The following is a 27,901-nucleotide window of genomic DNA, read 5'->3' on the forward strand; positions in this document are numbered from 1 at the left end:
GGCATGACAGACTTGTATTCGGAATATTGTACTGTACACTGAATGTTAAAAGAACTGGTATAAATTCAAGAAGTTAATAAAGAAATAGCATTTAAAGAAGCTACATAGATATATTTTCTTTTGTTGTTTTCTCAATTGGTATTAGTATAATACATATCTTACAATACTGCATATATAGATTTACAACAAAGCTGATTTTTTTTTCAAAAAACCCCCCAAGTACTACATGCATTGGATAGGACTGTATTAGGAAGCGGATTATGTATGATCACTCTTCTATATATGAAAATGATCAAACTTTACTATTGTCAGCCTTTAAGTCAGGGGTGTCAAACTCGTGGTTCACAGGCCAGATGCGTCACATTCTGGCTCTGCACCTGCCAGTTTAGCAAAGGGGGGGGAGTCTGATATATCAAGCGACCCCACCATGATGTGAGTTTGACATCCTTGCTCTAAGTAAAATTGAAATTCCCCAGGCACTTATACTTATCACTGACCCCAAAACATTCAACTGAGTCCACAGCTTTCTCTTCAGAATTGTTTTTATAATAGGCTACAGTTTGTTAGTGCTGAATGAACATCTTGATATTGTAATCAATAGGTTAACTGATTTAAAACATACACATAAGTAATCAATTCAAAGTAATAATAATTAAGTGCTTATAAATGAACTGAGATTGCACTCCTCCAATTCACACATTAGTGAATAATGGCACTGAGGAATTTGCCTGTTGCTGAAAGGCCTGATTTTTCTGTGATTTGCAGATTTTTTAATGAAAATTACTCTAGAGAAAGACTGTCAAACTTCCAGCCCTTGGGCTAGGTGCCTTGCACACTGGCCACGCCCACATCGTTTAGCGAAGAGGGTAAATCGATATATCATGTGAGGACGTGAGTTTGACACCCCTGCTCTAGATGTCTGTTCAAAAGTCTTTAATATTTAAGGTTAAATCTTCTTCAGAATATTGAATTCCAAACATCCTACTCTTTCATGTAAGGATATAGGAATAGAAACTAGGTATTTTACATGCAGATGTAATTCCCTTGTCTTCATGTAACCATATGTTGGGGTAATTAAATTAGCAGTCCAATTTGCTACTAACTACAGAACAATTCTTTCAACTGTTGGACAAGAAGGAAGTTTGTTCAGAACTATCCTTAATTCCTACTGTATATATTATAATCAACATGACTTTACAATTTTGACATTGAAAACACAGAACCATGATTACCTGCTTATATATTCAGCTTTGTAAGTAGAAAGCTTCAGGGAAAGCTTGAGTCTAACAATTTAGTTAAAAGAGAAAAAGTGTAACAAAATCTCTTTCAGCACTATCCTCTTTCTCCAATTTAAAGGATCTTTTGAAAAATTGAATAAAAAATAAAAAAAAATAAAAAAGACAATTGTTTTGAACTTATATTTGCAAGTACAAAATTGACTGAATATTGAATAATAGGTGACATTTTTAGCTACTTTATTATTTATCAGCTTTAGCATGACACTTAAGAGATATTTTTCCAACATCATGAATTAAATAAGATGTGAGATTTCCATTGCTTGAAACAGTCATTTTAATCACATATAATTTGCCAACACACAGCTGCTCTTAATTTGCTATCTTGCATTGAAAACTATTTCTCATTATTGTGTGTTAAATACAAGTTCAGACCTTATAGAATGCTTTTCATAAAACTGCAGTCACTTCAGATGAAACATTCCCCTTTATCATGTGCAATATATATATATATACTGTATATACTTTTAAAAGCCCTATAATTATTCTAAAAATTACACCCTTGCCTAGTTTGCCTCTTAGATAGCCAGTTTGCTATATGTTGTACACTGTTTTCCCTGTTAAAGAAAATTAGCTTGCTTTCTTGCTTGCAAAATAGTTGCCAAAGAAATAGAGATTTTGGGTTTTAACAAAATAATTCCAAATATAATCTTCAATTGATGAAAGAGCACATCAGAAGAGTTTCAGAAGTTACATTTTCTTTTCACTATAACAAAGAAATTTTATGGAGAATTAACATTAAACCACTACTATTTCATAAATCAGACATGAGTCAATAAGGGATTGGGTTAAAAAACAGGACCAACAGTGACCATTATAACTTTCAGCAAACTAAAATGAAATGTGCAGTTAATTGTATTATGGGTGATAAGAACATGTATTTATCTCTGATTGGCAGGCTTCTACCACATGATTATGGTAGCTGGTCACCTGCAAATTCAAATATTGCTAAGGGGCTTTTACTCAATGTGAAAACCTCATGTGTCATATTACAACAAAAGTTATGGCATGCGTGCTTCTGTAACTTTACCCTCCAAGTGCCGGCAGTGAATTCTGAATATTATATTCCTAACACAATTGGATAGCACCAGAGAAAAGAAGGGTAGATAAATGTATTACGATGAAAAGAACCTGACTCAGGAATGTAGATCTCCTATGAATGCAATTAAATTCCAACATATAAATTCTGTCCACCAGTTTCTTGGCCAAACAAAATGCAGAAAGTGGTAACTACAGAGATTTAGCCGAAATCTGCAATGAAATATAATATGATGCCCACCCCCATCCTCAAACTCTAGTATAGATTTAATGTTTAACAACCACTTTGAGGGTTTTTTTTATGCAGAGCAGATCAAGCTAATCAAATAATAGTACAAGTTGCAAGGCATAACACTGGGAAGAAAGAAAACTTCTTTCAAAATCTTCAAAATAGAAATTGGAGGTAAATAAAAAATGGTTGTTCTCTGACAGAACACGATGAAGCAAAATTTGCTACTTTACTGCAATGCATATCAAAATATTTTCAAGTGCAAACTGAAAAGGACTCTCAATGGAGAAGGATGGGTAGAATCATTAATTCTTTTTAACTACTGCTCCTCTGAGGAGTTGAAAATAACCTCTTCCTTAAAAAGAGTTGAAAACCTACTTCATTATTTTATAAAATGAACGCTAATAAATGATGGCAAAACAAAATTGGCAGCAAGGTAGTTAATATTCCAACAGTGCAGTCAACGTAGAGGCTATGTTTTTGGGTTGGTTGTTATCATAAAGTGCATATATCTTCATGTGCAAATCTTTACACAAAGAAACTGGGTCCTCTCTTGTTTACCTAGTCTGGTTGTAAAGGAGTATTTGTCAGTAATGCGGTACCAATATCAATAGAATTTATTTCTGATGTGCCAATTATAGTCCCAAAAATCCATGAATAGATATGTCAAATCAGATTAGAGTGGTAATCAAATGAACACTCTCTCATCTAGTAGATAAAAGTTATGTGTAGAGTTTCACTTTCACTTCTCTTTCCACCTACACATGCTCAATTTTTAATGAAACTGCAAAAACAAAATATGGAATTGAGTATGTAGTCCCATATACTTAAACCAGATTCCGTGATCCTGCAAAAGTAAAACTGAAGATTCAGTAGCAGATGCAACATGCCTACCAACTTGGTAGGAATAAACTGAGATCATGAAATCCTACAGCAGCCGTGCACCTTCTCTTCCATTTCTTCCATGGGAGCCTTGAATTTTAAGAGTGGTGGGTCACCACTTGACATGGTATAATAAACTGAAGTTCCATTGGATGTATAAGAAGGTGTCCGGGTATTAATCAAATGTTCTTTAGCTTCTCCCCCATTTTTCACTGAGTCTCCTATACCGCTAGCAAAATGTGTACTGATAAAGGGGTGATTGAGAAGTTTGGCTGCTGCTCGCTGCCGTTTCAGTTCAGAAAGGGTTTTGTGGTTTCTTTCTTTGTACTCATCCCAGATGTGATGAGAGTCAGACATCTCAGGGGTATTGTAAGGCAACGCTTGACCTCCATCATTGTCCAGTACTGAATGCATTATCCAAACATCTCCATTTGGAATAGAATATTGGTAAGGAATGGAGGATAGATTGAGTCCATTCTGAAGCAGATTTTCGGAATCACATTGTGTTCCTTTTGTTACCAGCTCTGGAAGGATTATAGCTGTATCAGCAGTCAAGTTCTAAAACACAAAAATAAATATGAAGGAGTAACTTTGTTGTTTCATCTATCAAAAAAAACCCCATAATTTGCCCATGTTTACTGATTTTCTTGCAATATAAAATCAAGCCCTTGTGCTCCACTACATGACTCAGGACCACATGAGATATCCCAAAACCTCTGGTGTGACTCCCAGAAACTGCTCCCCCAAAGTTCTTACCAAATTGAATTTCTTACAGAGAGAAAAAATAGTAGAATATTTGACTAGATGGTAATCAGGTTAAGTCAAATATAGTTTTCTTTTTCCTTACTCCATCTATTATGCCCCTCCAACACACAACTCGGATGCTAATACAATTTTGAAGAAAATTTGCAGTCTTGCTGTACTGAATCTTAAACCAATTCAATGTCAAGGTTCCATAAAACATCCCCAATGACTTACAGTAGAGCCTCTGGTCATGAATGCTTCTAACCATGACCAAATTTGGTTCCAACCAAAAAAATCATTTCTTTTTCACAGCCGATTTTCCCTTCTGTAATCATTGTTTTTATAAATGCCAAATTTCCCAAATTAGGTTCGGGTCATGACCTAATTGGTTTGCGATAAAGTTATGGAACAAATTATGGTCGTAACCAGAGGTTCTATTGTAGGGGCTTTTTTCCACTGAAAGGAATTTGCAAATAATATTTTTTTCCTTTAAAAAATGTGAGAGGCCAGCAATGATATCAACATAAGATGGAAAGGGAAATAAAGATTGCATAATAGGTATATACGTTTTGGTTAGCTTCAGTTTTAGTTATTCCACCGGTACTTCCATTAAGATTCACATGGTTTCTTGACTGGAAATGCTTTAATAGGAACAAGAGACTTAGTTAATTATTAGGTTTTCCTTACTGGATCTGTGTTCTCTTGGTTAGAGGAAGCCTCCCGAATGTCAATATTGTAATCAGAAGTTCTTTGCTCCTCAGAAGATTCTATCTGTTGCCAGATGATAGCCTCTTTCTCGTATTCCTTTCTATAAAGATTTGTTCGATCTGAAAGGCTTGCCCTCCGCACCACTTTTCTAGGACAAGATGTAAAGAGAAGAGATTTACTAAAATGCTGATTTGCAGACATGAATAGCTAGTTTTTTATAGCTGCATTTTTCTGAAGACGGATAGACATTCTACCTGAGCAGAAATGGACCAGTTTTCTAACACCAGGTGGTACTCATGAGTCATTCCTTTTATTTATTCAGAAATAGATTGTCAACCATTGCAAAATTGAAATTCATGGATGAATCCTCATCCATCCATATCACATACCGAATCACTCCCCTCACTTTAAATTAAATTCATTTCTGTTACACATTCATGGTTTAGAATTTTTCAGACAGCTATTTAATCATGTAAATATGCCAACCTGCAAATTGTTCCTCTATTAATTATAAATCTTACTGTTGCTTTTATCACAAGTTGCTAGACAAATAATAAGTACATGACATAGATATCCAAACACTAAGAAATTTTGGATTCTAAATTTTCATTACAATTAGTATGGAATAACATTTCTTGAACATTTAAATACCCCACATTTAACTTCAAAAATACAAAGCTACTTTTTTGGTGCGTTCAAATTAATCTTGATTCCTGCTGACTGCCTAGACAAATCCCTGTAATTTTCTTGACAGTTTTTTGAGTGGCAGTCATTTGCCATTGCCTGTTTCTTAGGCTGAGAGAGAATGACTGGCCCAAAGTCACTCACCTGGCTTTGTATCTAAGGTGAGCCTAAAACTCAGGATATCCTGGTTCATAGCCTGATGCCTTAACCACTAAACTAGCACTCACATACTGGCACATACCGCGTTTCTCTGAAAATAAGACAGGGCCTTACATTTTTTGAACCCCAAAATATGGCCTCAGCCTTTTTATCCCATCGCCACCACTTCCCCTCCCTGTTCTTGGCACTGACCGAGCAGCTGGCCCGCCGCCACCACCTTGTGGAGCAGGACTCTGCAAGGCTTGTGTCGTTGCATGCACGAACTGCAGGACGGCCATAAACTTCACCATAGCTGGGTTCCTGCTGCCATTCGTGATGCAACGGCACAAGCCTTGTAGAGTCCTGCTCCACAAGGTAGTGGCAGTCTCACAGAGACTGATTTCTGGCAAATATGTTGCGCATCCTACCTGACACGTGTAGCTCCATCAAGTTCTTCAGTATTGTATCCAAAGAAGCCCATTGTAAAAGAAAATTTTTCGCGAGTTCAATCAAAATTCTCAAACTTGTGATAAGTTTTATTTTACAATGGGCTTCTCTGGACACAACACCAAGGAAAGCGACAGAGGTAGAAGTGTCAGGTAGGACGCATGTTTCATGGTGGGGTGCAATATGGGGGTAGCAGGTGAGGCGAGGTGGGCCACGAACCTGGGATGTAGCTCTCGTGAAAGAGAGCAAGCAAGAGATAGGTGCACGCATACTCCATGGGACTGGCCTGGCTCCTCTGGCCTTTGCCTACAGCAATTTAAAACACACTCCTGCCTGCAAGGAAGAGGAGGTGAGCATCGATCCCTGCTTCCCCCCCCCCCCCCCTCACAAGCAGGAGTGCATGCCCTCGGAGGCAGAGCATCTTACTGGAGTCTTTTTAGTTCCAGTTCTAGCCCCAGCTGTCACCATAGAGTGGGAAGGGCAGTGGCAGAATGGCTGCTGCCCTTGCTAAGGTTTGGAAGCCTCAAAGCCAGAGTTTGGGGGAAGAGAGAGAAAGAAAGAAAGACTTCCGCTGTTTCTGCTTTTGGCTGCATGCAAGGAAAGCAGCAGAGGTCCTTCTTTCTCTCCCCCAAACTCTAGCTCTGCAGCTTCCAAACCCCAGTCAAGGCAGCGGCTGCTCTACAAGGGCACTTTTCATTCTATGGTGATGGCCATTGGAAGCCTCCTCTTCCTCCCTGCTTCTCTCCACTCCAATCTCCCCAGTTCCAAGCTATATATATATATATATTCGTAAATTTTCACGGGTATATGTATGTAGATTGTTCTGAGTTCGGGTTTTGCCCTGTGTAATATTTTGCATGTCTATGCGACGTTTCGGTGAAATCACATTCACCATCATCATATATATATATATATATATATATATATATATATATATATATATATACACACACACACACACACACACACACACACACACACACACACAGTGGTGCCTCAAGATACGAACCCCTCGTCTTACGAACAACCCGAGATACGAACCCGGGGTTCAGAAAAATTTTGCCTCTTCTTACGAACATTTTTCGTCTTACGAACGGCAACCCCCCCGGCTGTTTTAAAAGGTGACAGCCGGGTGGCGGGGCTTCTCGGCGACCTCCCGAACACTGAACCTGGAAGTTCGGGTTCCGGAGGCCTCTGAGAAGTCCCGCTGCCCAGCTGTCGTCTCCCACCAGTACTTCTCCCAAGACAACGCGGTTTCAGCCTCCCTTTGCTCCACGCTGCTTCGCCCTGCCTGTCATCCTGGCTCAAGCAGGCGGCGGCAGACCGTCTTTGTGTTTTTTGCTGGGGGGGGAGCAGGAAGACCTTCCTGACTCCCTCCCCCCAGCCAAAAACACAAAGACGGTCTCCGCTTGAGCCAAGATGACAGGCAAGGGCGAAGCAGCGCTCAGCAAAGGGAGGCTGAAACCGCCGGCGGCTTCAGCTTCCCATTGCCCCGTGGGCGGCGGCAGACTGCCTTGTATTTTTGGCTGGGGGGGGGAAGGAGGAGGCGCAGGATCGGGGCGGCGACGGGCGCGGGGCGAGGCAGCAGGTCAGCATCCTGGGCGGGCGAGGAGACGCGGCCGAGCGGGCCCGGCTCAGGCTCCGACTAGACCTCCAGCAAGACGGGGCAGGCAGCGACTGGGTGCGGTGGTGGTGGCGGCGAGGGTGTGTCTGACTCGGGGCTGGCAGCGCCTGACGCAGCGGGGAACATTGGTGTGGGAGGCAGGAGAGGACCGGGTGACCGGAGTAGCAGCGCCGCCGCCGTCGCCGTCACGCCCGGCTCGGCTTCCCTGGCTGCTTGGCCGTGGAGGCTCGGCCGAAAGGGGCTGGAGCCGCAGAGCTTTGCCTCCCGCCCCTCGCCCCTGTGCCGCCAGCGCGTCATCTTCCCTCCCAGACAAAAAGGCCGGCCTTCGGGGATGAGGGGGCGTGCTTGGCTCTGCTCCGGTCCCCCGATCGTCTCCTGCCTCCCGCGCCGATGTTCCACGCCACACCCGGCTCGGCTTCCCTGGCTGCTTGGCGGGGGGGGCTCGGGCAAAAGGGGCTGGAGACGCAGAGATTTGCCTCCCACCCCTCGCCCGTGCCGCCGGCGCGTCATCTTCCCTCCCAGACAAAAAGGCCGGCCTTCGGGGATGAGGGGGCGTGCTTGGCTCTGCGTCTCCAACCCCTTTCGGCCGAGCCCCCCCGGCCAAGCAGCCAGGGAAGCCGAGCCGGGCGTGGAACATCGGCACGGGAGGCAGGAGACAATCGGGCGACCGGAGCAGCAACACTGCCGCCGTCACCGCCACGCCCGGCCCGGATTCCATGGCTGTTTGGCCAGGGAGGCTCGGCCGAAAGGGGCTGGAGACGCAGAGCCGAGCACGCCCCTTCCTCCCCGAAAGCCGGCCTTTTTGTCTGGGAGGGAAGATGACGCGCCAGCGGCACGGGCGAGGGGTGGGAGGCAAATCTCTGCGTCTCCAGCCGATGTTCCCTGCCATGCCGAGCTCGGCTTCCCTGGCTGCTTGGCCGGCGGGGCTCGGAGGAAAGGGGCTGGAGACGCAGATTTGCCTCCCACCCCTCGCCCGTGCCGCCGGCGCGTCATCTTCCCTCCCAGACAAAAAGGCCAGCTTTCGGGGAGGAAGGGCCGTGCTCGGCTCTGCGTCTCCAGCCCCTCAATGCCACGCCCGGCCCGGATTCCCTGGCTGTTTGGCCAGGGAGGCTTGGCCGAAAGGGGCTGGAGACGCAGAGCCGAGCACGCCCCTTCCTCCCCGAAAGCCGGCCTTTTTGTCTGGGAGGGAAGATGACGCGCCGGCGGCACGGGCGAGGGGTGGGAGGCAAATCTCTGCGTCTCCAGCCAATGTTCCCTGCCACGCCCAGCTCGGCTTCCCTGGCTGCTTGGCCGGCGGGGCTCGGAGGAAAGGGGCTGGAGACGCAGATTTGCCTCCCACCCCTCGCCCATGCCGCCGGCGCGTCATCTTCCCTCCCAGACAAAAAGGCCAGCTTTCGGGGAGGAAGGGGCGTGCTCGGCTCTGCGTCTCCAGCCCCTCACCGCCACGCCCGGCCCAGATTCCCTGGCTGTTTGGCCAGGGAGGCTTGGCCGAAAGGGGCTGGAGACGCAGAGCCGAGCACGCCCCTTCCTCCCCGAAAGCCGGCCTTTTTGTCTGGGAGGGAAGATGACGCGCCGGCGGCACGGGCGAGGGGTGGGAGGCAAATCTCTGCGTCTCCAGCCGATGTTCCCTGCCACGCCCAGCTCAGCTTCCCTGGCTGCTTGGCCGGCGGGGCTCGGAGGAAAGGGGCTGGAGACGCAGATTTGCCTCCCACCCCTCGCCCGTGCCGCCGGCGCGTCATCTTCCCTCCCAGACAAAAAGGTCAGCTTTCGGGGAGGAAGGGCCGTGCTCGGCTCTGCGTCTCCAGCCCCTCAATGCCACGCCCGGCCCGGATTCCCTGGCTGTTTGGCCAGGGAGGCTTGGCCGAAAGGGGCTGGAGACGCAGAGCCGAGCACGCCCCTTCCTCCCCGAAAGCCGGCCTTTTTGTCTGGGAGGGAAGATGACGCGCCGGCGGCACGGGCGAGGGGTGGGAGGCAAATCTCTGCGTCTCCAGCCAATGTTCCCTGCCACGCCCAGCTCGGCTTCCCTGGCTGCTTGGCCGGCGGGGCTCGGAGGAAAGGGGCTGGAGACGCAGATTTGCCTCCCACCCCTCGCCCATGCCGCCGGCGCGTCATCTTCCCTCCCAGACAAAAAGGCCAGCTTTCGGGGAGGAAGGGGCGTGCTCGGCTCTGCGTCTCCAGCCCCTCACCGCCACGCCCGGCCCAGATTCCCTGGCTGTTTGGCCAGGGAGGCTTGGCCGAAAGGGGCTGGAGACGCAGAGCCGAGCACGCCCCTTCCTCCCCGAAAGCCGGCCTTTTTGTCTGGGAGGGAAGATGACGCGCCGGCGGCACGGGCGAGGGGTGGGAGGCAAATCTCTGCGTCTCCAGCCAATGTTCCCTGCCACGCCCAGCTCGGCTTCCCTGGCTGCTTGGCCGGCGGGGCTCGGAGGAAAGGGGCTGGAGACGCAGATTTGCCTCCCACCCCTCGCCCATGCCGCCGGCGCGTCATCTTCCCTCCCAGACAAAAAGGCCAGCTTTCGGGGAGGAAGGGGCGTGCTCGGCTCTGCGTCTCCAGCCCCTCACCGCCACGCCCGGCCCAGATTCCCTGGCTGTTTGGCCAGGGAGGCTTGGCCGAAAGGGGCTGGAGACGCAGAGCCGAGCACGCCCCTTCCTCCCCGAAAGCCGGCCTTTTTGTCTGGGAGGGAAGATGACGCGCCGGCGGCACGGGCGAGGGGTGGGAGGCAAATCTCTGCGTCTCCAGCCAATGTTCCCTGCCACGCCCAGCTCGGCTTCCCTGGCTGCTTGGCCGGCGGGGCTCGGAGGAAAGGGGCTGGAGACGCAGATTTGCCTCCCACCCCTCGCCCGTGCCGCCGGCGCGTCATCTTCCCTCCCAGACAAAAAGGCCAGCTTTCGGGGAGGAAGGAGCGTGCTCGGCTCTGCGACTCCAGCCCCTTTCGGCCGAGCCTCCCTGGCCAAACAGCCAGGGAATCCGGGCCGGGCGTGGCGGTGATGGCGGCAGTGTTGCTGCTTTGTTCGCCCGATTGTCTCCTGCCTCCCGCGCCGATGTTCCACGCCCGGCTCGGCTTCCCTGGCTGCTTGGCCGGGTCGGCTCGGCCGAAAGTGGCTGGAGACGCAGATTTGCCTCCCACCCCTCGCCCGTGCTGCCGGCGCGTCATCTTCCCTCCCAGACAAAAAGGCCAGCTTTCGGGGAGGAAGGGGCGTGCTCGGCTCTGCGTCTCCAGCCCCTCACCGCCACGCCCGGCCCGGATTCCCTGGCTGTTTGGCCAGGGAGGCTTGGCCGAAAGGGGCTGGAGATGCAGAGCCGAGCACGCCCCTTCCTCCCCGAAAGCCGGCCTTTTTTGTCTGGGAGGGAAGATGACGCGCCGGCGACACGGGCGAGGGGTGGGAGGCAAATCTCTGCGTCTGCAGCCCCTTTCGCCTGAGCCCCCCCCGGCCAAGCAGCCAGGGAAGCCGAGCCGGACGTGGCGGTGACGGCGGTGGTGTTGCTGCTCCGGTCGCCCGATCATCTCCTGCCTCCCGCGCCGATGTTCCCAGCAACCCCCCCAGCCCGGCTGTCACCTTTTAAAACAGCCTGGGGGCTTCTCGGCGACCTCCCCAATGCCGAACCCGGCGTTGGGGAGGTCGCTGAGAAGCCCCCAGGCTGTTTTAAAAGGTGACAGCCGGGCGGCAGCAGTTTTTTTGCGGGTTTTTTTTTTGGTTGCACAGATTAATTGACTTTACATTGTTTCCTATGGGAAACAATGTTTCGTCTTACGAACCTTTCGTCTTACGAACCTCCCCCCGGCACCAATTAAGTTCGTATCTTAAGGTTCCACTGTATATATATATATATTTATGTCGGATCACCCTGGTATATAGAAGGAACGTCACAGCTCCTTTTTGCCTCTAGGCCCAACCCAGGACCATTTCAAGGCAGCTAAAAAAACATTTGACATATATATATATTTGACATTTACTATGAGTATGTCCTCTATAACCTTCATCATGTATTTTACAACGTGTTTGTGTGTATGTATGTATGTATATATGTATATATAAATATATATATATATATATATATATATATATATATATATATATATATATATATCAAGAATAGTCCTAAAAATGCGAGTTCCAGGTATATGCGTGAGTAATGAGGCAGCAGCCATCTCGATCACCGGAACATAGCAAGAAGGATCCGTCCGAAAGATTCAGCCATGGCACGATTCTATGGCTTACCCAAAATTCACAAGGCGGAGGTACCCTTACGCCCCATTGTTTCTCTCCGTGGTACCCCTACATTTGGTTTGGCCAAATGGCTGTATGGCCAACTGCAAGGTCTGGTTGAAGGGACCACCACCACCGTACGTTCGGCTACAGACTTTTTAGAACGGCTCAAAGGGGTGGTGGTAGAGGAAGATGAGATAATGATATCATTCGACGTTATTTCACTGTTTACATCTATCCCCCAGGACTTAGCAATCCAAACCATTAACAATTTGTTGGCAACAACAGAACCCAGACACGACAAGGCCCCCAGCACGGATGACCTCATCCAATTATTGAAATTCTGCCTAAAAACATACTTTACATTTAACGGCCAGATATACGAACAAGTAAAAGGCACGCCGATGGGATCCCCAATTTCGGGCGTGATTGCAGAAGCAGTTCTCCAGCAACTGGAAAGAGAAGCCATGGAAATATACAAACCCAAGTTCTGGACACGCTATGTCGACGACACGTTCACCATCATTAAAAAACGGGATAAAATCAGGTTCATGGGAATTCTTAATTCCATATATCCGGACATTCAGTTTACGGCGGAGGAGGAGGCCAATAACAAACTGGCCTTTCTAGATGTACAGATCAACCGGAACCCGGATGGAAGCATCGACACGGAGGTATATCGAAAGACCACCAGCACGGACCGCATGTTACACAACGAAAGCAATCACCCCAACGCACATAAAGTCAGTTGTATACGGACATTATTCAACAGGATAAATACTCACTGTAGCACACGGGCAGCCAAACAAAAAGAACGAGCATATCTTTACCAAACTTGTACACGCCATGGTTACTCGAGAGATTTTATCCAACGGTGCACCACACCCAGACCCCGGCAACCTACTGAAAACGCAGATGGAACATCAGCGTGGAGGGTACTTCCGTACATACAAGGGGTATCCGAGACAGCCGCACGCATACTGGCACCCCATGGGATTAAAGTAGCGCATAGGCCGGATCAAACCTTGAGAAAATCAGTAATGCGCCCGAAGGAAACCTTAGTGAAGGAGGAGTCCTCCTCGGTAATTTACCGTATAAACTGTAGTAATTGTGCACACCATTATGTGGGTGAAACGGCTAAAAGATTGAGAACTCGTGTACACGAACACAAACTGGCGGTCCGACGTCATGAACAGCGTTCCCAGATCTGGACACACATGGAGGAGCAGGGTCATGGCTTCGATTTCCAGGGAACCGAGATTCTGGCGCATGATGAAACTAAGGGAGGTCGACTCCTAAAAGAAGCCTGGTTCTCCAATGGATATTCTTTAAATAGACATATTGACATGCCATCGGCATACCAGGCTTTAAGGCACCAACAACGGCTTAAAGGAGATAGGTCATTAGAATTGGATAAAGCCCCCAACAGAATTCCCCAGGCCAGACATAGAAACCAGATAAATGAGGGTAGAGTGACCCCTAGCGGAAAACAAGGGAAAACACTGGAGCAGCATGGAGGTAGAGGGGGAGGGGCACAATGCATCTCTAACACAGAGGACAAGGGGAGATTAGAACAGTGTAGACCCAAAACGAGGGCATGGGCAAAAACATTGCAAGAGCAGACATGTACCATTATAGAAAGCAACAACAATAATGGGGGGGAGAAAGCAACATCACACACCTCCGAAACATTGAATCATGGCTCCACCTCCTCCCCTGGGGAGGGAGGGAGGCAGCAGATACAAGTTAAAGCGGTAGATCCCCCGGCAGCCAGCAGGATTAAGCCCACAATCAGAGTTACCGCAAGGGGGAGGGAAGGGTGTGGCCCTGTGACGCGGGCAATGAGCAGACTGAGCAATGCTTTATAAATGGATTTGTCTCCCACGGCATTTTAACACTCTGACGAAGTTAGCAGCAGGCTAACGAAAGCTAAGTGATTTTATTAAAGTTTCTATGTTCCGGTGATCGAGATGGCTGCTGCCTCATTACTCACATATATATATATATATATATATATATATATATATATATATATATATATATATATATATATATATATATATATATATATATATATACATACATACATACATACACACAAACACGTTGTAAAATACATGATGAAGGTTATAGAGGACATACTCATAGTAAAATATATCTATGAAATAGAAAAGAAGATATAGTAATAGAACATATCAATGAAAGAATAGAATAAGAGATATTGGAATAGAAGAAAGGAATAGGAGATATAGGAGAGCAATAGGACAGGGGACAGAAGGCACTCTAGTGCACTTGTACTCGCCCCTTACTGACCTCTTAGGAATCTGGATAGGTCACTCGTAGATAATACAAGGGTAAAGTGTTGGGGGTTTGGGGATAACACTATGGAGTCCGATAATGAGTTCCATGCTTCGACAACTCGGTTACTGAAGTCATATTTTTTTACAGTCAAGTTTGGAGCTGTTAATATTAAGTTTAAATCTGTTGTGTGCTCTTGTGTTGTTGTGTTTGAAGCTGAAGTAGTTGCCAACAGGCAGGACGTTGCAGCATATGATCTTGTGGGCAATACTTAGATCTTGTTTAAAGCGTCTTAGTTCTAAACTTTCTAGGCCCAGGATTGAAAGTCTAGTCTCATAGGGTATTCTGTTTCGAGTGGAGGAGTGAAGGGCTCTTCTGGTGAAGTATCTTTGGACATTTTCAAGGGTGTTAATGTCTAAGATGCGATATGGGTTCCAAACAGATGAGCTGTATTCGAGGATGGGTCTGGCAAAAGTTTTGTAAGCTCTGGTAAACAGTGTGAGATTGCCAGAGCAGAAGCTACGTAGGATTAGGTTTACAACTCTTGCAGCCTTCTTGGCTATGTTGTTGCAGTGGGCTTTAGCACTTGCTGGCATGTTCGGGAATCCCCTCCACCTTGGGAGGGATGGCGATTGAGCCGGACTCTTCCTGGGGAGGGGAGTCTCACAGAACCCTTGCCTGCACTCCCTTCCTCCCACAGGCCACACTTACTCTTCCCAAGCACCCGGCAATGAGACACCGGGCAGCCCTGACAGACACAGCTTGGCTGGCTCGGCCATGGCCAGTGCTCCCTGCCTGCAACTGAGCTTGCCATGCAGGGGGCCTGCTGAGGCCTCTGTAGGTGATAGCAGCGAGGGCAGCGGCAAAAACCACAGCACCTCAGCCATCCCCACTGAGCAGAAACAGCTGGCCACCAAACCTGAGCTCACAGCCAAACTTCTAGCCAGGAGGTACTAGAAGCAAAACTTTTGGGTGATGGGAGAGAGAGAGAAAGTGCACATAAGACACAGCATCAGGACAAGGAACCTTTTGGCTGTATGCTGCATGCAAGAAATCTTTCTTCCCTGTCGTTCCAAGAGGCTGCACAGGCACAATGTATCTCATGAAGACTTGTTTCTGGCAGAGTTTGGAAGAGAGAAAGATTGCTTACATCTTATTTCCCTGCTGTCCCACCCTGCCCACTTGGCACTCTCTCTTGCCAGTCGAGATTGGCAGGCCAGATTCGAGGGGCTGAGTGTGCTGCTACTGCCCAAGAAGAGAACAACAAGAGAAATGAGCTGTCTTGCAGTATCTCCTCTATCTCTTCTTCTCCTGACTCCTGCATTTGGCTCACTGAATCTGGCCTGCCGGATCTCTGGACACACAGCTGCCACTCAGGAGAAGAAGAGAGAGAAGAGGCACTGTGAGAGAGCCCATTACTCGTGATATTTTCCCTGGCGGCAGAAGCTCACTCAGAAGTTTTTCTTTACATTGGAGTTGCTTTGCAAAGACCAGCTGAGAGAGTGTGGTGGGGAGAAGCCAGATGTGGTAAGATGTGCACCTCACAACCTGCCCCTCCTCATCCCCTGCCTCATCTGCCACCCCAAAATTGTGCCTGAACAATGTATGGCAGCTTCACCACTTCTCTTTCTCAACAGGTCTTTGCAGGGAAACTTTTTGAAATGTAAAGAAAAACTTCTCACAAGTGTGAGAAGTTGTTAATTGCAACTTTTTTCTTTTCTTTACATTTCAAGGAACTGCAAAGACTAGCAAAGAAAGAGAAGCGGTGAGCTGCCAGATTCTGGTAAGATGTTCAGGCACAATTTTTTTGGGGCAGGGGAAGCATGTATATAGTTGGGGAAGGGAGCTTATTTGTCCTGAAAAGCTCTCTTGACCGTATTATCAGGATATGTCTTATTATAGGGGAAACACAATATCATACAGTGAAGGGCTACCAAATTTTTTACTACCACACTGGATGTGGCTTATTTTGAGGGTGTGGCTTTATGGTCATGTGACCAGGTAGGAGTGGCTTGCCTGCCATGTGATTAGGTTGGAGTAGCTTGACGATCATGTGACTTGACCAAGGATTTTCCAAGAACCTCAAAACAATGCCCATCTCGATGGACTCAAAACAAGCAGGTCATCAAATTCACCCACTCCCTAGAAGTGAGCAGCTATAGAACAGTGAAATGACAGAAACATCTCACTTAGAATTTTGAAAGCACTTTTTGAGCATCGTCATAAAGGTGCCCCGAGACTTCGGAGAGGGGCGGAATACAAATCTAATAAATAATGATTGGCCACTCATAAACTAATCACTTACTCATAGACAACAACCTAAAGTGTTCCTTGCTACTTTCACAGCCTAAATAAATATCCCAAAATGCTCCATTCCACATAACAGTCTTAACCCTCCTTTCTGCAGACTACCAAACAAAATCAAGGTTTCTGGCAAAACGTTAGGTTTCATGCATTATTCATTTTATTTTCTAGAGTAGGGGTCCCCAAACTTGGCAGCTGTAGGACTTGTGAATTTCAATGCCCAGAATTCTCCAGCCAGCTATGAAGACCTCTGTTCTAGAGAATACTATAGCCATTCAGAAAGGAGGGGGAGGCAGAAACCCAGATCACATAGAATTAATTCCAGATCTTATCTCCTTATACTTTTCCTAGACACTTTTGTTTGTTGCAAAATCGCCGGCTTTGGGGTTTTTAAACCCTTTTGGGAAGAATGCAGAGGCTGCCCAAAGAGGACGCCCTGAATTTTCTTTCAACATCTTTTGGTGCAAATTGGATGCTCTGGGGTGGAGCTCCATTTTTGCTACCTCACTGAGTCCTCCCCCCCTCCACTCAGTCCGGGCAACCATCCACCCCTGAGTATCCCTTTCCGTTGTTCATTGAGAAGTACTCATAGCTTAAAATATCATCCCATGTTCCTCTAGCTAATAGAAAAAGAGTATCCTATTGCTATCCATTATACATTGCATGAAACTCCGTTTCCCGGTTACTCAAAGTATACTGCTCAAAAAAGGGAATAAATAAAGGGAACACTCAAACAACACATCCTAGATCTGAATGAATGAAATATCTTCATTGAATACTTTGTTCTGTACAAAGTTGAATGTGCACAATAGCATGTGAAATTGATTGTCAATCAGTGTTGCTTCCTAAGTGGACAGTTTTATTTCGCAGAAGTTTGATTTACTTGGAGTTATTTTGTGTTGTTTAAGTGTTCCCTTGTTTTTGAGCAGTGTATAAAGCAAAGATAACATAGAACTTATAGCTAAGCAAAATAACAGAAGTCAAGAGAGAGTTTTTGTTTTATTAGGCTAAAATTGTGTCTATCTGCCCCCCCCCCTCCCAAAAGGACAATAGTAAGGTAAAAGTGATTCAGAACTAGGGGGCATAATATGGATTTCTCCTCTTAAAAAACTCTGATTGGCTATGTCAATGATAATGGCTATTTTGTGAGATATCTATAGCACATTTACAAATGTATCCACCATTTGAAAGATTTGTTGATCCCTGCCTTATGAACAAGCCAAATATAATAACCTATTTAAACTTGGGAATCTTTTGTCAATTTTATTTGTTCAAACATATTTTGAATGCCATCATATATGATAGCACATATTGGACTGCTATATGGTTTCTTTCCTTCAACTCTACTAAATAAATGCACATTTTTCTAATGTGAGGTCAGGCCACCAATTAATAGAGAAATATATTTATCAATAAGTGAAAATAATTTTAAAATCTATCTGAAATATGGACCCAATTTGCTTCAGATAAAACATGTAACAAAATAGTAGTGGATTTGGAGGACAGTTTATCCTAGTACAAAATATTTTGGTTAACGTTTCTGCATCTCGGAATTAGATGGCCGTGGTGAAAATCAACTTCAGGAAGTTTAACTTGTAGTTTAGACTTTTTAGACCTCTTTATTCACTTACCCTCTGCTTCCAGTGCTCGATGTTCTTCTGTTCAAGGAGGACTTATGCCTCATCTGAGACTTCATGATGACATCATGTTTATGTTTCAGCTCTAAGAGCAGAACCTTAAACTCCTCCTCTTCGCACAGGTCTAAAGGAACACAAATAAATTCCTTTAACTGAATTGTTCAGTGATGATAAAGCAAACATTTATATGAACTATTGCATCCAGTAGACATTCTACATGTAGTATATGGTACAGGATAAGGAAAAATAGGAGTCTTGCATATCTTTTAAGAACCATGGAGTTGATTGCAAATTTCCCTACTATAATTTGAAGATCACTGTGGATTAAGGCTACTATATCTGAGATATATGAATCTCTATAATTGCACCCAAAAGTTAAAGAGGTTCTGTACCTCTGCTTCCATCTATTGGTCACCCAGATATTTGCAGCCCTGTAAAATAACTTTTTTAAAATTTATTGCAGATGCAGTAAATATCTAATCACTTCTGATATGCCGCCTTCTGGTTCTAAGAAAGGGAAAATGTGTTTCTGGTTGTCTTTTTTTTTCTATTTAAAAATCTACTTGAAACCTAATTTATATACTGTACTGTATATACTAGCTGATACATGTGCTTCACTACGAAACTATGTGATAGGGCTTGATAAATTGACACTTAAAGCTTGAAAATTAATGAGTACTTTAAAAAAGGATTGTATTATTTTGTTAGAGATGGCAAGCTAAGTTTCTGTTACAGATGAGGACATTATTTGCATAGCATGGACTTTCAATTAGTCCATCAGATGAATTGCTCAGGACCTCCCTTCCTCGTTTTGCTCTATGGCTGGAGGATGGCCAAGCTGTCAGGTGAACTGACTCCGGAACATGCCACATAGAACTGGCCATGGGAGAAACAGGCAGCTTTCTTTAATTGTGTTTTCCTAATTGCATCTGTAAATCTTTTCTTGCATTTTTTGCCTTCATTTTTTAACTAGTGTTACGGTAGAAGGAACAGATTTGTTTGAACTGAGCAGGAAAATTGGAGGGTGGGTGGGTGGCGAATCTGTCTCTGCCTACCAGCATCCATTGGTATTCATCTGGCTAGCATCCTGTTAGTGTGTGAAAAAGTTGACGGGTGTTAGAAAATTCAAACAGAATTTGGTGTGTGAGCAAGGAGACAGGAAGGAATCTGTGGCTTAGCTCAACTGTTCTGTAAAAAATCTGCTTGCTGCTCTGAAAGCAAAAGCAAAACTGAAACGTATTTGCCCGTGTTTTGCATTTGGATCAGATTTCTTTTCAGGTGGAGAGAGTGGAGTAGAAATCCTTAGCATCAGACCTTGTTAATAGTAATGTAAGTAATACCCATGATCCAGTGGTCATTTTGAAAAATCCTTTCCTAGTGAGCACCTAGAAGCCAAGAGGAACATATGTGGCAAATATCTTGTTTGTAGGCTTTACAGATCTGAAGATTTCATGATTAATGCGTGAGTAGTTTTTGCTTTTATATATATAGATATACATGCCTGTATAGTATACAGTATGTATATCGACTATTAGTATAATATACAGATTACATTTTAATTACTAATATTAGGATTTGTAGATTTAGAGAAATGGACCATCCAGGGGACAGCTATATTCTGAAGGATATATTTTTCCAAAAGGTGCATGTGAAACTATTCCTTAAGCGTTCATTGTTAATAGAAACATAGAAACATAGAAGACTGACAGCAGAAAAAGACCTCATGGTCCATCTAGTCTGCCCTTATACTATTTCCTGTATTTTATCTTACAATGGATATATGTTTATCCCAGGCATGTTTAAATTCGGTTACTGTGGATTTACCAACCACGTCTGCTGGAAGTTTGTTCCAAGGATCTACTACTCTTTCAGTAAAATAATATTTTCTCACGTTGCTTTTGATCTTTCCCCCAACTAACTTCAGATTGTGTCCCCTTGTTCTTGTGTTCACTTTCCTATTAAAAACACTTCCCTCCTGAACCCTATTTAACCCTTTAACATATTTAAATGTTTCGATCATGTCCCCCCTTTTCCTTCTGTCCTCCAGACTATACAGATTGAGTTCATTAAGTCTTTCCTGATACGTTTTATGCTTAAGACCTTCCACCATTCTTGTAGCCCGTCTTTGGACCTATGATCTATGAGCAAGCTAATATCTGGGCTTTGCTTTCATCTTAAGAAATATTAAACACATAAATACCTTTTAGGGCCATCTGATAATTTCAGGATTACTGAAGAATTACTTAAAAGTGAATGCAATGGTTTTAGTCTAAAGTGATATGAAGACATAACCCAGACTCTGCTTTTCTTTCTTTATCCTTGATCCAAAACACAGATTTTCTCATACATAAAGGTATTCTAATCAACATTTCCCCAACTTGTATTCCCAAATTCATTAAACATGAATAATCTTTATATTTAAAAAGCCCTTTAAATAGCAACATTCCAGATTTCTTGTAGAAAACTTTAACTGATTTAAAGATACAAGGGCCGGGCAAACTAAGAGAGCAATTCCTAAAAGAGATATTTGAATGTTGTTATGCTGTCAAAACTTTGGCTAAGAATAGAAATGGCAGAAATTCACCTATTGGCATCTCATCCATAGCTGTTCGGGCACTCAGGTTTGCCCCATGGGACACTAAGAGCTCTGCCATTTGCATCTGGAACAAAGAAAATGATGTTAAAATGTAATACCTTCCCCAAGTTATAGTTAAATCTAGCACTAACATCACCCAGGTTTTAGTTAAATCTAGCACTAAGTAGGCTACTCATAAAAGATAGACCCTCTAAAGCAAGATATGTTTTTAATAACTACCTTATAATTAAAATGAAGTATGAGAAAGCAGGTGAAGCTTTCGAATGTGACCTTCCCCCCCCCCCTCTGAACACACCTACTATACTAATAATTCTGCACACGTGCATCATCTAACATGCAGTATATCAGGAGACAGCAATGAAGCCCACAATGTAAACAGGTTACATAATAATAAATCAAATCTAATAAATATTTCACTTCAATTTTCAAGCTGTACCTTTAAAAGATATTGGGATTTAAATTTTTATAAATTCTACTCAGCTTGGCGAATGGATGACTTGTAATTTTGGAAGTCATAATCTAATACTGTACTTCTGAAATATACTAGGTTGGGCAAAACTGAGTTAAACTAGGAACATGGTTATTCTAAGGTTTTAAGGACAATTCACAATTAGTAGTGCAGGAAATTACTATCCTACTCTCTGCTTCTTCACATGAACAGCCCTGAGCTGATGTTCAGTGACCTGTTTCTGGACACATTCCATATAGCTATATGGTAAATATCTCTTGATAACCCATTTTTTCTTCAGATAATAATAATAATAATAATAATAATAATAATAATAATAATAATTTATTAGATTTGTATGCCACCCCTCTCCGAAGACTCTAGTTGCTCTAGTCATATTTGAACTGGTCTGTTAATGAAACACATACATGTCCCCAGAAAGCAGCAGCATGGAGGGGCTCCCAGCCATCACAGTCCTTGAGGTCCAGTCTGATTCCCTGGTCTAGAAGCAGCTCTGCTGCATGTAGATAACCATTGGCTGCAGATATGTGTAACTATAGCCAGGAAGGAATGAGAATGATTTAAACGTCTGCAATTTTCTGTAATATATGCACTTTTTCCCCCCATGTGCTTTTCTTTGCATATTCTTTTTAATACAAGTTTTTGTCTTGTTTTGATTTGACTTACAGCTATCATGGTATTTATTTATTCCTATCCTGGTATTTATTCTACAGGACCACCATTATGTGACTTCATTATGAGTGGCTTGCTATAGTAGTCAGCCTAATTTCAGACTAGAGGAAGCTAAGTGTTTAAGATGACATCTTACATTGACCTAACCAAATAAATGTGTATTATTTAATACGTAATAACTGAGTATTAACTAATTATTGATGAGATTTATTGAGCAAATGGAAACAGGTAATACCTGCATTAAAAACTACATTGGCAGCTCAAAGTTGGAGTCTAACATCAAAACTATGTCTTGCTATTGTGAGCCATTTAGATAGGGAGCCTTATAAATCTTTTAAATAAATAAGTAAAATAAAATGTCTTAGGGCTCAATTAAAAATGGACATTTCATGGGGGGGTTGGGGTTGGGGGGGTGCTTCTATGTGTACAGTGGAAAAAATCCTGTTAACTTTGCTTCTTATTTCACTTGAAAGGCTCTCTTGAAGCTGATGTTATGAGAAGATTCAAAACAGATGCCATTCTAGCTCTTTCCTCCCATCACATCATGCCACAGGTAATAACAATTTTGGAGAAGACAAAAGCAATTTATCTGTGTTAACTGACTCTGAAGAAAAAGACTGGACTAGTTTTTTCTCCCCAAATCCCTAGAGAGATGGCCTCACTCCTAATTACATAACTGTACCATGATTTCAGCAGAGGGAAAAGTATGACCATAAAGCCCCTGGAGAAATAGGCAAAAAAACTTATCTCTAGTTCAACATTCTTGATGTATAGCAGCCATTCAAAAAGCAAGCAGAAGTTAAAGGCAATAGCTATCTCACATTATTCCAGAGCAGTGTTTATTTATAGATGCTACCTTTGATTCTGGAGATAATTTACAGCAATCTAATCTCTAAGAATTTCTCTTTGAAGCTGCCTAGAATGGTGGGCACTATTCACTATTAATAGGGAATACTACAGCTTATGAATGAAACAAGATCTTTTATTGGTTCAGAATTCCACCCCTTATTTAGATTCAATGGATAATATAGAGAAAATTCTTTTTTCCATGGCATGGGGTAATGTCTATTATGTATTACTAAGACCCTAGTAATATTGTACAATGTGTATTTCATTAGAACTACAGTCATGTTATTAAAAATCATGCATTATCAAAGTCAGCATCAGCACTTATGAACACATAGAACCATTCTTATAAAGTCATTTAATTGTTGTCGGGTTGCGGGCACTAAGAACATTGGGCACACTGTTATATGTTGTGTGTATGTTTTATTGTTATTGTTAAAAATCAATACAAATATACAAAAATAAAGTCATTTAATTGATTCTTTTCTATGCATTACATTTCACATCATTATTTGAAATGTATTCTCTAGATCAGTGTTTTTCAACCAGTGTGACGCGAGACATGGTCAGGTGTGCCGCGAAGCAGGAAGCTCAAGTTCTGGTCTCACAACTTTTTGCTGAGAGAGAGAGAGTGAGAGAGAGAGAGAGAGAAAGAAAGCAAGAGAGAAAGAGAGAGAAAGAAAGCAAGAGAGAGAGAGAGAGAAAAGGAGAGGAAGGGAGAGAGAGAAATGAGCAAAAAGGGGAGGAAAAAAGAGAAATGAGAAAATGATTGAGACAGAGAATGAGAGGAAAGAGAGAGAAACAAAAGAGAGAGAGAAGTGACTCTTGATTTAAAGCATATGATAAAAAGCACCCAAAGAATAAGAGAGAGGAAAAAACCCAGCCCTCACCTGTTTTTGGAAATGGTTCAAGAGTGTGTATATACAGACACACACACACAAGGGGGGGGGGAGAAAGGGATGGGAAAAGAGAGGAGAGTGTCTTAGGGTGTCATTTTGTGTCATTTCGGTTGGTGGTGTGCCCCAGGATTTTGTAAATGTAAAAAATGTGCCGCGGCTCAAAAAAGGTTGAAAATCACTGCTCTAGATCACTTAATGCTGAATTCATCATTAACAAATTAAACATAATAAAAATATAAGAAAAATATGATTATTGATTTCCCTTGCTCTGTTATTATATTGAGTTTGTAATTCCAGTTCAATCTCTGACATATACTGTATTACACAGTAGAGTAACATAGAAAAAGCTTTTATAGGATGAAGCATCTAATTTAGATCAAGTCTAACCTTATCCAGAAAGGCAGTTCCATGATAGTATCTACTGTTGAATGCAAATCTAATGAATAGATAAAACTATACCATCAGTTACCACTATACCATAAAACTATACCATCAAATCTATAGTTTTGGAACTATAATGCTTATGCCATGAGATCAGTGTAGTATGTTAAGACATTTCAATTATTGTTGCTATTCTTGAACAAACATAGGGTTACAAAATGAATCTCTGGGCAATTCCATACTTTCAGATAACTACTCTTAATTTCTATGTAAATGTAGACAGAAATATTATGTTTATATCTATCTTTAGTGTACATGTACTAGAGTTTTCATGTGGCAACCTGAACATTGGGTTGGGGTTATTAGGTTTTTTTGCATTCATTTGCAACCCCAAGTTTCAATTCCTGCTATTTTGAGGCAGGAAACAAGCAAATGTAATAGGCAATACACCAAAACTATATCCCCAGCCAGTGTTCCCTCTAATTCTTTTGGGGGGGGGGGGGCGGAAAAGTATAGTGTCTGAGCGGCAGTCCCTTCGGGACTGGGCGGCACAGAAATAATAAATAAATAAACAAAAAAAACAAACAAATAAAAAACCCACCCTGTTTTGCCTCAGATAATTTCAAAATAAAATACTGTACTGTGTGTCTATAATAGTGAGCTCATAATAGGGCAACTCTATCAATATCAAAATGCCACTTAAATAGTTGAGCTAGTTTCAAACTAGATTTTGATTTTCTTTCTCTCTTCCTTACTCCCATTCTTTTTCTTTCTCTTTTCCTTCCTCTCTTTTTTCTATCTGTTTCTCTCTCTTCCTCTCTTCCTTTCTCTCTCCTTCCCTCTCACTCTTTCCCTCTCGGCTTCTGGGCAGGTTTGGAAAACTCTGAGTTGATGATGATTTTTAAGTGAGCGATTGCTCACTGCTCAGCTTAGAGGGAACTATGTCCCCAGCCCCACCCATGAATCTAACAAGTCTCCATATGTCTGCTTCCAAGTTAAATACAGCTATACTTTTCCAGATGTAATACAGGAGAAGCAACATTATATAATGAGATCCAACTAAGCAAACAAATAAATAAATAAAATGTCTTTGTTTTTCTTGGAGGTGCCCCTCCACACACACCTGATTTGAACACTGGCCATTTTAAGATCACATTCTTTAAGAAAACCCTACAGGGTTTAAAGTGTACAGCACAGGTCCAACTACATTCAAAGATCGCTAGTCTGCACACCAGCTGTAAAAGCAATGCAGATATGGCTCACCAGTGAAGCACCTTGAGCATCTATTATGTTCAGATCCTCTCCTCTTGCAATCATCTCTGAAATATCATCAACCATTGCCTGTTCAGGAGCAGCTCGCATCTCATTGATTTTCTCTTGTGTGATTCCTACAATGAATGCAAGAGGAAATTTGTACTGTAACAATTCCTGGAAACGTTAAAGCAAATGAATAGGGGGGAAAATAATTTTGAAAGATGGTTTGTTTGCTTGCTTGCTTGCTTGATTGCAAAAATGCTGTTGCGAATGCCCATTCCATAACCCATATTCCCAAAAAATATGACAATCCATGAAAAGTACTATTACCCCAGATATCAAAGAATGGGGAAAAAATTGATAAGGTATATTTGACTCTTCGGAAGCAGTGATGCAATTATGTATCTCTTTGGCCTAGATTTTATCTTATTTTACGAGACTAAACAATTTTTATTCAAGCCCAGAAACACAGTCTTTTTCGTCCAGGAACCCTCTCTCTGGAACCTCTATCCCAGTGGTTCCCAACCTTTTTTTGGCCATGTTCCACCTAAGCATCCTGAGACCTCCACACACACACACCCATGACATATAATTCTTATTATTCAAAAAGTGAAGTACTCATGTGGAGGAAGCCTAAAAGGTCATTAACTAGATTTAAACAAGGTTCCAATTGCCCCATTAAAAATGAAATTGCCCCCTTGTGGGGCGTGGGCCCCACGTTGGGTACCAGAGCTCTATCCCGTAGAAATCAGATTTGTCCTAACCCTCTCAGCCTTATACAAGGCCTAAATGATATGCTTCTGTCTGTGACCATTTTTATTATGGTTTTTTTCCAACCTCAGCTAAGTTTCTATTTTTTTTTTAATTAAAAACTAATTTAAGAAATTAATTTTTAGGGTTTTTTTGTTTGTTCTTGTTAAATTTCTTTTCTTTGCCTTGCTATTGTAAGTCAATAGCTAATTAATTTGCTGGCCATGTGCATATTGCTGTCTTTTAGATTATTTTTGCATATCATTTTCTCTGTTTTTCTTTTTTTTAATGGTCTAGGATAGACAATGTGTCTATCCTCATCTCAGTGCTTTAGGTATACTGGAGATCAGAAAAATTCTACTGAACTCTCCATTTACAGTTAGAAAGAGGAAGAAGATTCAGGTGTTTTTAAAAAATGTACCAAGTCCTTCTTTTCCTTATGAAATATCTCAGTACCAATTGAAGGAAGAATTGCATTCTTGACCCTGACTTCAAAGCTGCATTGTATAATATGTCCTTTGTGAAAATGAACTGTAATGATTTGAAGATGATTTGAAGACTCTAAATAGTCTTCCTACTACATAAGTTTTAGAAATCATTTGGGAGAGTAAACATTCTGTTGCAAAATATAAACACTTTTCTTAATTATTAATGAATCATTTTAAAAAGTAATTTTAATGAATCGTTTTTTAAAATCAAGGGTTCATTTTTACATTTTCTTATGGGAAAAGTTGTAAAAGAAATATATTGATAATGCACCTATTTGCTTTTTATATTTTGGTTACTTTTTACACCATTATACTTAGACATATAATATCTGAACAACCCTGTTGCTATCTTTTCAGTAAGAAAAACCATTAGAAAGATTCAGAATTCTTATGAATATTGCTTTTTCATTCTCATTTTATCTTTTCCAAATCTAATAATAATAATAAACAAAATTTTATTTTATGCATAACAATTGCACATACTATGTATCCATGACTCCAAGCAGAAAATATAACTCAGAGTTAATAAAATGAACAGAAATGCTGCTTTTGTATTTCCAGTATAGGTAGTCTTCGACTTACGACCATACTTGAGCCCAACATTTCTGTTGTTAAGTGAGACATTTGTTAAATGAGTTGTCCCATTTTATGACTTTTCTTGCCACAGTCGTTAAGTCAGTCACCGTGGTGATTAGTTAGAAACCTGGTTGTTATGTGAATCTGGCTTTCACATTAACTTTGCTTGTCAGAAGTCTGTAAAGATCCTGGGACATAGCAAAGGTCATAAATATGAACCAGTTGCCATCCATCTGGATTTTGATCACAAGGTCATAGGGATGTTGCAATGGTTATAAGTCACTTTTTTTCAGTGCCATTGTAACTTTGAACAGTCACTGAATGAACTGTTGTAAATTGACTACCTAGAATGCAATCTGTTACCAAATTAATGCTTAGAAGATGGCAGAATAGTGTTTTCCAATCTGATGGTGCTGCACCTATGTCTGTCTATCTCCCAGAATTCTAGCTGTGATTAACAGCCAAAATAAATGAGCATTTCACACCAATGCATCTGAAGAGGAAGAGACTGGTACAAGCTGCCTTAGTCTCCCAAAAAAAAAATTATACTGTGGGACAAAAATTTGAGAGAATCTTATCTGATGTTCCAGGTTCCCAGATCCTGCTTACCTTGGTATGCCATGCAGGTCTCAATAACATCCAGAGTTGGTTCATCTTCACAGAGATCATATGGCATGTTACCATCTGCGTTGACTGCCAGTAGGTCTGCCCCACTACAAGGAAGAAAAAAACCAAG

General features: G+C 42.8%; 1 protein-coding gene across 1 annotated transcript in view; it reads right to left on the reverse strand.

Annotated features, from left to right (window-relative positions):
* Positions 1–1,453: 1,453 nt before the first annotated feature.
* Positions 1,454–27,901, reverse strand: part of PPP1R16B (protein phosphatase 1 regulatory subunit 16B) — a 138,130-nt gene continuing 111,682 nt past the window's right edge. Inside the window, exons 5-11 of the mRNA XM_070744782.1 lie at positions 27,775–27,878; positions 25,361–25,485; positions 21,707–21,832; positions 20,819–20,894; positions 18,229–18,358; positions 4,876–5,044; positions 1,454–4,002 (exon numbers count right to left, since the gene is read on the reverse strand). Coding sequence (XP_070600883.1) covers positions 3,481–4,002; positions 4,876–5,044; positions 18,229–18,358; positions 20,819–20,894; positions 21,707–21,832; positions 25,361–25,485; positions 27,775–27,878 — 1,252 coding nt within the window. The 3' untranslated portion in view covers positions 1,454–3,480. The remainder of the gene's footprint in view (positions 4,003–4,875; positions 5,045–18,228; positions 18,359–20,818; positions 20,895–21,706; positions 21,833–25,360; positions 25,486–27,774; positions 27,879–27,901) is intronic.

The sequence above is a fragment of the Erythrolamprus reginae genome, chromosome 3 (assembly GCF_031021105.1).
Source record: "Erythrolamprus reginae isolate rEryReg1 chromosome 3, rEryReg1.hap1, whole genome shotgun sequence".
Lineage (NCBI taxonomy): Eukaryota > Metazoa > Chordata > Lepidosauria > Squamata > Dipsadidae > Erythrolamprus > Erythrolamprus reginae.